This window comes from Festucalex cinctus, chromosome 4, assembly GCF_051991245.1.
Source record: "Festucalex cinctus isolate MCC-2025b chromosome 4, RoL_Fcin_1.0, whole genome shotgun sequence".
Classification (NCBI taxonomy): domain Eukaryota; kingdom Metazoa; phylum Chordata; class Actinopteri; order Syngnathiformes; family Syngnathidae; genus Festucalex; species Festucalex cinctus.
Window position 1 is genome coordinate 20,102,828 of NC_135414.1, and position 12,217 is coordinate 20,115,044.

At 38.3% G+C, this 12,217-nt stretch overlaps 1 protein-coding gene across 2 annotated transcripts; it reads right to left on the minus strand.

Annotated features, from left to right (window-relative positions):
- Nucleotides 1-8,640: 8,640 nt before the first annotated feature.
- On the minus strand, nt 8,641-10,710 carry LOC144017723 (glycine N-acyltransferase-like protein). 2 transcript variants are annotated; one of them, XR_013283234.1, is made up of 5 exons: nt 9,811-10,710; nt 9,595-9,702; nt 9,398-9,508; nt 9,080-9,200; nt 8,641-8,996 (listed from the first exon to the last, which is right to left on the minus strand). XR_013283234.1 is itself a non-coding variant. In XM_077519598.1 (4 exons), exons 1-3 carry the CDS (start codon nt 9,934-9,936, stop codon nt 9,443-9,445), a joined length of 300 nt encoding a protein of 99 aa, XP_077375724.1. In that variant the 5' UTR covers nt 9,937-10,710; the 3' UTR covers nt 8,641-9,200; nt 9,398-9,442. The 2 variants fall into 2 exon arrangements, 1 of the variants encoding a protein (XP_077375724.1); XM_077519598.1 differs by having other exon boundaries at nt 8,641-9,200.
- Between the last annotated feature and the right edge of the window lie 1,507 nt (nt 10,711-12,217).

Genomic DNA, 12,217 nt, shown 5'->3' on the forward strand with positions numbered 1-12,217 from the left:
GTTGTTGTGCTTTCTAACCACAGTTTGGTCAAAACACCTTTATCTTTATTTGTGTATAACAAGTGAGAGCATATACTGTACATTTCACAAAGTTCTCACTCCTTTTCAAATGTGCATTTTCTTTTCATGTAATTCACATTTTGGATCGCCATCCAGCCTAACTGATGCCAAGTCAAGACTGAGAGGTCATTATACTTCAAGTTAAACATTTCATTTCTCCAAATTGTAATCTCCTGTGCCCTCGGCTCCACCTTTTTGCAAGTAAATGTTGAGAGACATTTAAAATGGACGGAGGACAGATAGATGGATAGATAGATAGATAGATAGATAGATAGATAGATAGATAGATAGATAGATAGATAGATAGATAGATAGATAGATAGATAGATAGATAGATAGATAGATAGATAGATAGATAGATAGATAGATAGATAGATAGGTTTTAATTCCTGTTGTGAAAAATGACTCTGTGACCTTTGCAGTTATTTTCATGCCTGACGTCTAAATGCACACATCCTGGTAAGCTAATGTTTATGAGATGACCTTGAAAATGCAAGGATCATGGCTTTGACTTTAGCATCCTTCTAGTACCACTTTGCGTTGGACTATAAATGTCTATTTATTGTTCATGTATTTTTCAAGGGTACCTTGTTTCATAGCTGATCATTTCAGAAAATGTGCCCTCTTTGAATGTACAGTCAATTTATGTATGTAGTTATACAAAGTTTGTATATATAAGCTAATATGAACCATTCTTAACTTCCTAAATTAAAAGCTGTAGCCATTTTTTTATTTTATTTTATTTCTAATGAAAAGACTTCTGGAATTATAGTCACAGGATGACGATAGTAGCCGCAGCAGCCGAGATCCTCAAATTAGGGTCTTGGATCCAACAAATGCTTCTAGATCAATATGTTCCATGTCACCAGATAAATGGCGTTCACATTTTGCCACTCAAAATTGCACATCTCATCCTTGAGCTGACAGCGGCTAATCTCTGAGCTTTGTTTTTCACAGTGATCCACTGCTTATTTGAGGCAGATGTGTATTGAATCCATCAACCTTTAAAAGTTAACAAGTTGTCTGGGGAAATGCCATTTGTACCAGCTCAATAAGAAATGTCAGTTGGACTTGTGCATCTGCAGAGAATTGCAAGTGAATTGGAAGCCTCTGTGACATAAATTCTTCAAGGGTGCTCGCTTTTTTTTGCAGAAGAAGAAGGGGGAATTACACAAGTGATGCCTTGAAGGTCAACCACAATGAATTCCATGGTGCTTCAACCTCAACTTAATAAGATTTTCAAACATTTCTCATTAAAATCAGTTATATTTGGAAATACTGGCACCACCATAAACCTTATACATTAACCTGCAACATTATTGTCAAGATTGTCCTCCAATTGAAAGCAACCACAGCAGTCGTTTTTATATATCACCAATTATGAGCAATGGTTACATTTTGGATTTAAGCGACCCCTATCGGCCATGTAAGTACCGGTAACTGAAAATGACAAATTGACCAAAATCTAACTTCAACCATCCAGGGAGATTCCTCTGCAAGGGAAATGTTACTGCACCCATCCCTCTATGTGGACGACATCTGACCACAAGTTTTGAACCCAATAACGTAGACACTCAGAACCGGGAGCGGAATACGCTCTCAGGGGTCGTTTTTTCGTGCAACGACCTATGTGGTCGTTTCAATTGGAGAACTTGTTGTCACAGATATATAAACATAAGCTATCCTAGAACAGTAAAACACTTTACCGCTCTTGTAATGTAAAGATGAACATGAAAAGGGGTGAGAAATATATTTTATTAAACACGCACAAAGGAATAAGCGGTCAAGAAAATGGATGGATAAACACGCACAAGTATAGTAAGAAATCAACCATTAAATAGAAGCTAACCAGTTGGGGGCAAGATAGCTATTTGGGGCGGCGTGGCTCACTGGTCAAGTGGTCGTCTCCCAACCCAGACGTTGTGGGTTTGATCCCATGCCATTGTGACCACGTCAAAGTATCCTTGAGCAAAAATCTGAACCCCCAATTTCTCCTGATGCTGCGTCATCAGTAGGTGAATGAGTAGTCAAATGTAAAGCGCTTCGAGGGCCTTGTAAGGTGGAAAAGAGATTTATAAATGAAGTAACATTGACCATTTGGTAATACTTGCTGCAAGTGGTAGACCCATCATGGGGAATGCAAAGTACAAACCACAATTTTGATTACGGTGAGTTAAAGCTTGATTCTTTTGGGCTGTAATATTGCCACAGTGAACATTTTTGTGGTATTTTCTGGAATACCTTATTCAGTACATTAAGTTCCTGTTGTTAACTTATCATTGTTATATGCCTGATTTTTTTTCTGTATCCCTGCGAATGTCTGCCCGTGTCCCAGAACTTCTGCAACTATCACTACAAGATGCTGAATGAAACTAATATTCATAAGTCTGATGGGCATTTTGCTATGTTGTGAAAATGATTATGGTAGGCAGTAAATGCCAATATAAAAGTATAAGCAGCACCACTTCTGTCCACACAGATTAGGTTATTTTTAAAAATGACAAATTTTGAGATGTAGGTGATTAATTAGTAGACAAAACACTAATTACATCATCTAGTTAGTTATTATGGGTTGTAACAAACTGACATTTGTTTTACACTGTTCAAACCACAGGGCTTGTAAAATGAGGGAATAGCTGTTCCACTTATGCCCATTTATCTCATGCGGCTTAACTTAATTGTATAACCATATTTGGTCACTGAGATGAATGTTTCACTGACACTTCTCTTTTCTATAATTTTTCAGGAGTGCATTACATCTAGTGTTTAACTGCAAAGTACCATTTTATTGAATTTATCACTAAGAACTATATTTGAATCGGGGGAGTCAGTACTGACTCAGAAAATATACTGGCGTTAAATGACGAATTACAATATCTAAATTAGTCTTGCCCAGATTTTCTCCATGTAGATTTGGAAAGACAGATGTTCTGCGTGTGCTATTTTCAGCACTGCTGCTTATTCTCATAAGATGAACAATTTAAAATTCATGTCGTCATAGAGTGCCCAAAATGTAAATCAAATCTAAAAAGAAGGGCCCGTGGACCACATCCAGCCCGTTCACAGTCTCTGCAGCCTTCAGGCAAGTCAATATTAAGCATGCACTGCTATTATTTTGATGGGCATGCATGTCAGCCCTGCAAGTGAAAAAGTGCAGTGACTTGTCTTCAGTGTTGCCAACTAAAATATATTGTTGCTGCATTTCTCTTTTTTTTCTAAGTATTCTAGAAACATTTTTCCACAATGGATGGAAGAAAGTAATGTCCTGGTTAGCCATCTTCAGCTGAAATTACTTGTTTTTCTTTACATAAAGCCCAATGTGATATCAGTTTATGAAGATGATATTAGTTCACAATATGCATGTGAAGTTCATTAAAGACTGACACCATCTTCTTGGCTTTGCAAAGGAAAAGCAGCATAGAAAATCAAGGATGCAATGTTTTTATTGAAAAGTACAATGGCCACAACTATATGGACAGGCAATCACATTGAATGTTTATTTTTCTATTCCAATGTCTGTGGTTTCATCAATCAGAGAAATATATATATACCGTATTTTCCGCACTATAAGGCGCACCTAAGAGCCTTCAATTTTTTTCAAAAGCTGACCATGCGTCTTATAATCCAGTGCACCTTATATATGGATCAATATTGAGACGCAACAGGTCTCGCTGTCAAAACGCTATCGGTGACCCTGCACGATCGGTGACACGCATGCACAGAAGATCCCGCCATCTTGGATCGCTAGCTAATACTAATACTTTACCTCAGATAAAATAATAAAACAGCTGTTTATTCATTTTGGGAGTGAATGGAGTTGTCAGAAAGCTGGTTTGTAATCTATTAATAAAGTTTGACTGACCTATCTGACTGTTTTGTTGACATTCCCTTTAGCGCAGCACCATCTAATGGATGCGTAACGTAACCCCAACCTCTACTGTAACGCCTTATATATGGAAAAAGTTTTAAACTATGTCATTCATTGAAGGTGCGCCTTATAATGTGGTGTGCCTTATATATGGAAAAAGTTTTAAAATATGTAATTCATTGAAGGTGCGCTATAATGTGGTGGTCCTTATAGTGCGGAAAATACGGTATATATCTATTTATTTATTATTATTTTTTTAAGTAGTTTAGTATTCAGATATGAACATGAAGGATGTCTCCTCACCAATAGTAAAGCCACATACTCGCACAAGTTCAATACTGGCCAAGTTCTCTTTATGGACATGAGCGAACAAAGGCAACCCTCTAGATATTCTTTGTCGGATCAGGTTAGCCATCAAATTCTTTTGGTGACCTTTCCGTCTATACTTTGGGTAGGTGTATCCCATTCTGCTCCCATTGAACTCATCAGTCAGCGTCCAAGACACAGGATGTCCCTTCTCATCCACCACACACCAGTTTGGCAGATGTTTAACATAGGCTGTCACTAGATTGACGTTTTCCTTGCTTTCTCCATAAGGCAACTGTTTGACCACAAGCTCAGCATGGGATTCGTTCAAAGTAGTTGTTGGCAGATTGGATGCCGTTCTGGTAATCAGGGAATGAATGTATGTATATGAGCAAAAAGACCAACACAAATTATGAACTTATGTTCTACTTACTCCAGCAAGGTGGACCTCTCTGGGCTGTAGTGGATATAAGAATGGTAACCTCCATATTCTTTCACATGGAATCCTCTGAGAGAAGCAATTTCGCGGATGATTTGATAGTGATAACTTGAAGCTTAAGTATAGACATAGGAACAAAAAATGTTTTTAAGTTTCCTCTCAGTAGCATTGTATTAAACAAACTACATTACAATATGCTACATACAGTATTTCTAAAACAATGGAAACTACGAGATACATGCTCAGAACAAAGTGTACGGGTTCATCAGTTGACTGCTTATTATTTACATGGCAAATTAGGTGGACAAATGTTGGCAATGGGGATTAATTATTTAAGTGTTATTGTCACCCTTTTTTCATAGTGACATGCCTGTTAAGATGATGATCTCCAGCAACCCTTGTGACCCTTGTGAGGAATAAGCGGTAAAGAAAATAGATGGATGGACATGTCTGTCATGTCTGTACTGTATATGATAATACAGTTAAACTGGATTTCATAAAAAAAAAAAAAAAAAAAAAAAAAAAAAATCAAACTAGTGCATTTCACAAGCTAATTATTTGCATGTACTCCAAAAATGAATTACTAGGGAATTGTAGTAGGTATTATTATTATATATTTTTTTTTTAGTTCAAAACAATTTCAACACCTTCAAATTCAAGTCCGTTCCTCCACTTTATAAATTTGTCATCAGCCAGCAGTCTTCTTAAAGCGTCTTGGTTTTTGGAGAAGATGCTGCACTTCTCAGAAATCTCCCCTAAACCGCTCCCAATCGGCAAATCCTTCAGATGAAGATAATATAATGTATTTATCAAAAAGCCGAGCAATCCAATTCCTACAAATCATCGATCCTTGCCCCTTTGTCGACCTGGTTTTGACGGTAGCAGATGGCAGTACTGAATGTAGGCCACGAGTCAACACACATCTTGAGATGAAACACGTTGTTTTGCAGCATATGATGCAACCCGCCAAGAACCTGAAGCACAGTTAGAAAAATTACAGTGCACTTATAAAGTTGCCTAATAATGCATACATCAACTAGAATCCCCTCCTCAAAACAGATTTTGCATTTTTGACATAGACTGCTGCAATATCAATCTCAGAATAGCTAGTTAGCAATAAAAAAACATATACAGACCAACACAATACATTACATTAATTGACTGTGGTCGCTCTCCATATAGAATATTTTTCATCAATGTCAGGTCCTTGAAAGCCTTCAAAATGATCATTTTTGTGTGATCCGCAAAAACTGTCTGCTTAAAAATGTTGAGCATCATCATGCTGTCCGCAGTTATACAAGCTCTCTAATGTGACCACACCTTAGTATAATATTAGTACTCCCATCAACATTCATTTTCTGTATTTGTCTTATTATTAATTATCAATACAAGGGTGTCCAAAAAAGGGTTTGGTTATGAAACCAACTATAATCATGATCCATTTTTTTTGTTGACTTAGTTTTGACTAGATTTAATTTCTTCCCATGTTTTGTCTTGTTTTACCGTGTCCCTTGTTCATGTCTTGGCCCTCCCATTGCGTGCTCTGGGCCTAATCAGTTCACAGGGTGTGGTCTCAAATAATTTGCTTCACTAAGGCCTTGTCTACACGTAGCTGGGTATTTTAAAAATGTGTATTTGCCCTCTCCCCATGTAGAGAAAAATAATTTTTCCATACTGCCTCGTTTGTTTAAAAAAAACACCACCACAAAAAAACGCACACAAACGGAGAAGTGCCTTTTAAAGCTCATTTACATGCATGCCAAGCCTCTAGGCGGCAGTAGTTAGACAAACACTGCTCGTCTCCTGACGTCACTTCCACAATACGTCACACAAGCGCGGACTGTCAGCGAAAAAAAAAAAACACAGACTGTCAGCCAAACACAAAGAATGAGTACATCTTCGAAGAGCGTTGAGGATAAATACAAATTACAATAACATATAAAATAAAAATAAATAAATAAATTAATTAATTAATTAATAAATAAATAAATAAATAAATAAAAGCTTTACTTGTGTTTTAACAACTTTATTTGTGCAACTCACAATAACAAAGCGCGTACTACTAGCCTGACATGTTATTCTTCCACTGCTGATCAAATCACACACATTGCAAAAACATAAACAACGGCAATGACGACAAAAAAACAAAACAAAAACGTTTGGTGTCGAACTCCGCAGAAACGAAGGCTAAGAAACTCAAATCACTTGGCAGTGGATAAGCAGCACCCAGGCTTCGCTGCAGCCAGTCCGCCTTTCCCCCGCTGGTGCGTCCTGCTGCCGATGTAGCGAGCTCCAAGTGCTTCGAGGCCGTCGCCGAGAGCACAGCCACCCGCATCCCGGGTTCGCCCACCGGCTATGAGGAGGAGGTCTTCGGTCTCCTGGAGCCATCCAGGAGGACTTCCAGGAGACCAGGAATTTCCGAGAACTTACCCGGGTGGCGGTGGGTAAATTGTGGAACCATGTCGGGCCTTTATCTCCGGAACGGTATGTCTCGGGGCGACGGGACCGACACGTTGGAAGCTTCCGCTGAGCTACTGGGGGCTATGGGCCACGCTACTACCACAATACCTTCTAGCATAGAAAAAAACGACTTGGACAACTCATTGCCGCAGTACTTTGATGTCGTCCAACGTGGACCCGTGTGATTTTGCATCAGACGAGCAGGTGAGTGAGTGATGTGTGTAGAGCGATGACGTAAAACTTTGTTTACGACTGTTATACGTGAACTCGAATTAGGAGAAAAACACAAATCTTCACTTTGGCCAGAGTTTTTTTTTTTTACCTACGTTTTTAAGGGGAAAAAAACACGGGGACGTTTAAGTGTGCTTTTCGCTTCCAACTGAAGGGACACGACCACCGGCAGTTCTGATCAGGTTTGTTGACAGAAAGAAAAAGATTGCTCTACTGAGAGACCATCACAAACTTTGTGGTAAACATGTCTACATCAACGAAAATCTCACTAAACGAAATGCTGACATCTCCAAAAAGGTGCACCAAATGAGAAAGAATGGCCTTATCGAAAGCACGTGGACAAAAGGCTGACGAATTTTTTTCAAACTAAAGATAACTCTGGTCAACAAAAAACACAAATCGTGAAAAGAGTTGAAGAATTGGCAGAGCTTGAAAGACATCAACAACAGTAACTCACAACATCACTAATTACAAAAAACTGGAGTTGTAGATGATTACTTGCTGACATTGCCAAGGCTAACTCTTGTTTATACACCTGCATTGATAACATGTTCCCGTATGAATCAAAATATTGTCTGGCTCGAATTCCGTTTGTTGTAACAGTCAAGGCTACATGATAAGGCTGTATTGTGGCTACAATGAATCTGCTGTCAGTACGCAAATTGGGGTTGGTGGTCTGGCTCCTGGAATGCGGCAGGCGTGAGCCGCCCTGCTGGGTGAGCTGGTCTTGGTAGCGCTCAGGAGTCCTCTATCAAGAACTATAAGTCGCTGGCAACAGTGGTGGCTGATCTGACCAGAATCGAGGCAATCTTGCTTGAACGCAATGGGCAGAATGCAAGCTGATCTACTCTTCTGGAAGCCACAACATTTGTGAAAACTGATCCGAGGTCAGCGAAGATGCTACTGGTGAATGAGAAAAAATGCGCTTGTCTTGGCTGCTCGCCTGGCGGGGTGACCGATTCACCAGTTCCAAATGACTGGGACTAGCCGCAATCTACACATGGACATTCAAGATGAACTGAGCGAGCAGTGTCTGGGATAGTATGGGATGGATGGATAACGATATATATATATATATATATATATATATATATATATATATATATATATATATATATATATATATATATATATACATATATATATATATATATATATATATATATATATATATATGTATATATATATATATATATATATATATTTGTACAGTAGGCCTAGTACTCAGATATAGTCATCAGATATAGACATGAGAAGGATTTCTCCACACCAAGGGTCAAGCCAGCCCCTAGCATAAATTCAATATAGGCCAAGTTATCTTTATGGATATGGCAAAACACGGGCAAACCTTCAGATATTCTTTGTCGTATCAAATCAGCCACCAAATTCTTTTGGTGACCTTTCCGTCTATACTTTGGTTGGGTGTAACTCATTCTCATCTCATTGAACTCATCAGACAACAACCAAGACACAGGTTGTCCCTTCTCATCCACCACACACCAGTTTGGCAGATGTTTAACATAGGCTGTCACTAGATTGACGCTCTCCTTGCTTCCTCCATAAGGCAACTGTTTTTCCACAAGCTCAGCATGGGACTCGTTCAAAGTAGTTGTTGGCAGATTGGATGTGTTTCTGGTAATCAGGGAATGAATCAGCGAATGAATGTATGTACCTGAGCAAAAAGACTAACACAAATCATTGACTTATTTACTCACTCCAGCAAGTTGGATGTCTCTGGGCTATAGTGGATGTAGGCATGGTAACCTCCATATTCCTTAACCTGGTATCCTCTGAGAGAAGCAATTTCTTGGATGATTTGGCAGTGATAACTTTCAGCTTAAACAGACACAAGAACAAAATTAGTTTATCAGATTGCCATGTTCGGTTTCCGAAACAAATTTGACCTTATTTTGGGAGGGCATATCACAAGCTAAACATTTGCATGAACTCCAAAACAAATTACGAGGGAATTACAATAGTGATATAGTAATAATTAATAGTTAAATTATTCTATTTCCAACGGTTTCAACCACCTTCAAATTCAAGTCCGTGCTGCCACTTGATAAACTTGTCATCAGTCAGCTGTCCTGGTTTTTGGAGAAGATGCTGTACTTTGCAGGAATCTCCCCAAAACCACTCCCAATCTTAAAATAATAGGAAGATAATGTAATGTAGACATCGACAAGACAAGCAATCGTATTCCTACAATGAATCCTTGTCTCTTTGTTACCTGATTTTGACGGTAGCAGATGGCAGTACTGAAGGTCGGCCAAGAGTCAACACACATCTTAAGTTGAAACGTGTTGTTTTGCAGGATATGGAGCAACCCACCAAGAACCTGAAGCACAATTATAAAAATTACAGTGCACTTACAAAAGTTGCCTAAATATGCACACATAACTGGAATCCATGGATTAGCAAAAAAAAAAAAAAACTAATACATTACATTAATGGATTGTGGTCGCTCTCTATAAAGGATATTTTTCATCAACATCAGGTCCTTGAATGCCTTCAAGATGATCATGTTGTTTGGTGCGCACAAACTGCGCTTAAAAATGGTGAGCCTCAGCATGCAAGGGCAGTTATCAGCATGCAAATGCAGTTATACGAGTTCTTTAACCACACCTTAGAATTCAGTTGTCATTCCCAGCAGAATACATTTTCTGCATTTTTTCATTTCTTTTTAGAAAACCGGTTTAGTGACTTTTGACTTCAATTCATGAGACACAGAACCCATTGCTCATAGAAATACATTTGTCCTAACTAAACACATGTGATTTACACCTTGTACAATACACACACTTTCTGTTTTTTTTTTTTTAAATGGCCGCAGACTACACTCGAGAAGTACATATTTTTGCTTCTGTTGTAGCGATACTGACAAATTGAGTGTAAAAGTGTACATACTTCAGGTCAAGGAATCAAACAAAAAGGGCATTAAGTTAAAAAGAAACAGCAACAGTACCCCCACTTCCATGACAATTGGAGTAAAATATGCAGTTGTTAGTTAAAAAAAATGCACACCAAAGTCTATCAATCCATCCATCCATCCATCCATGCATCCATCCATCCATGCATCCATTCAGCCATCCATCCATCCTCTTGTCATTATTTTGGCTGGGGTCCAGCAGCTTTAGCAAGGAAAAACGGACTTCTCTCGCCCCAGCTACTTCATCCAGCTCTTCTGGAGGGAATCCTGAGGCATTCCCAGGCTAACCAGGAGACATATAGTCTCTTCAGCGTGTCCTGGGTGATAATCGTGGCCTTCTCCCAGTGGAAAGTGTCCTGAAATCCTACCCAGGAGGCATCTTAACCAGATGGCTGAGCCACCTCATCTGGCTTCTCTCAATGCGGAAGAGCAGCGGCTGTACTCTGAGCCCCTCCCGGATGCCCAAGCTTCTTACCTTATCTATAAGGTCATACATGGTATGCTAAAAATCTTCTTTTTTTTTTTTTTTCCTTAAAGATCTCATGCTCAAGATTCGCTACATACTGAAACAGATCATTCACCTGTGAAATGAAAGTATTTAAAAATATATACATAATTTGGTTTATTATTTTATTTTGTGCTTTTTGAAAAAAAAACTGAAGAAAAAAAAAAAAGATTTGGGCTATTATTTTAAGAAGGTAACAAACTAATAACAACGAGAGTGCTCAAATTCAGACCGCTAACAATTGTAAAAATGTTCACTAATATAATTTTCTTGTATAGCATTTTCAGTGAAGCTTGGCTGCCTTATCTTGATCACTAACTTGACTGTATCTTTCTATTTTTGATAATAATCCCGCTTGGATGTTAATATTATTTCTTACCTTCCTGGTATTTGTTTTCCCTTTTGGCTTTAGCTTTTTATTTTTTATTTTTTTCAACAGTTGGAATGTTTACAAACAATTATACAAAACAGAGATAATACATTTACAGTCTGAATGTTCACAAACAATTATACAAAACAGAGAGAACACATTCAGTGGAAGACCTGCTTTGTAATTAGCTTCAACCTTTAATTGCATGCCATAAAATAATAATAATTTTAATTAACAGCTAATGCTTGGGTGTCTTCTACTTTGGAATCATACGTACTTTGCATAAAATCCAAGGTTAATCACCTTGAACAGCTCTGAAAGTGTTGAGATATTGAAGCCCTTGCATTCAGGTCAGGGATAATGAGAGAGATGAGGGTTAGCTTGTTAGTTTGTAGGATTATGTGAGAGAGAGGGAGGTGAGATGAGCACAAGTATGTAATGCTGCTGACAGAGTTGTTTGCAAAAATGATGGGTAACACGTGTGTGAAGCAGCATTTGGATGGAATAGAAGTATTTTTTTTACTTTTCTAAATTTTAGCAAAGAGCAGACTGGACTAGCTAATTTTGACCAGAGCTGCACACAAAAAGCACAGATTTATATACACGTATGTGTGTATAAATACACAGACAATGTGGCATCAATGTTTTCAAGTGAGGCTCGTTTACAAGTCGTACAAGTCGTCCCTGTACTCCGAAGACCAAAGTTCCTTGTGAATAGCCTATAGCATGTGCAGTCGAGGTATTCCAAATACGTTTACATGAACAAATATGTATATATTACAAAAGGAATAATCCAGGGGTCTTATTTTGGGTTTTTAATTAAATACCAGAATATTGCGAATATTCAGGTTTTGAAAGGATTTTGGCTGCATATAAACCTACTCCTTTTACGCCAAAATGGATTGGTATTTTGTTATATGTTCTGGCAAGAAACCACCATGTTACCCGGTTGTTAGAAGTCAGGACTGCTCAGAACTGGATCCTGCCACAGCGTCATCCTTCGTTCTTCAAATGACTCTTCACATTCCTTAATCCACTGAATCTTGGTA

Excerpts from the sequence above, each read along its gene's own strand:
- LOC144017723 (XM_077519598.1), bottom strand. The coding sequence starts at position 9,936 with ATGCTGAGGCTCACCATTTTTAAGCGCAGTTTGTGCGCACCAAACAAC. Across the intron at positions 9,703-9,810 it reads AGCGACCACAATCCATTAAT|GTTCTTGGTGGGTTGCTCCA; the intron begins GTAATGTATTAG and ends ATTGTGCTTCAG. Across the intron at positions 9,509-9,594 it reads TCTGCTACCGTCAAAATCAG|ATTGGGAGTGGTTTTGGGGA; the intron begins GTAACAAAGAGA and ends TATTATTTTAAG.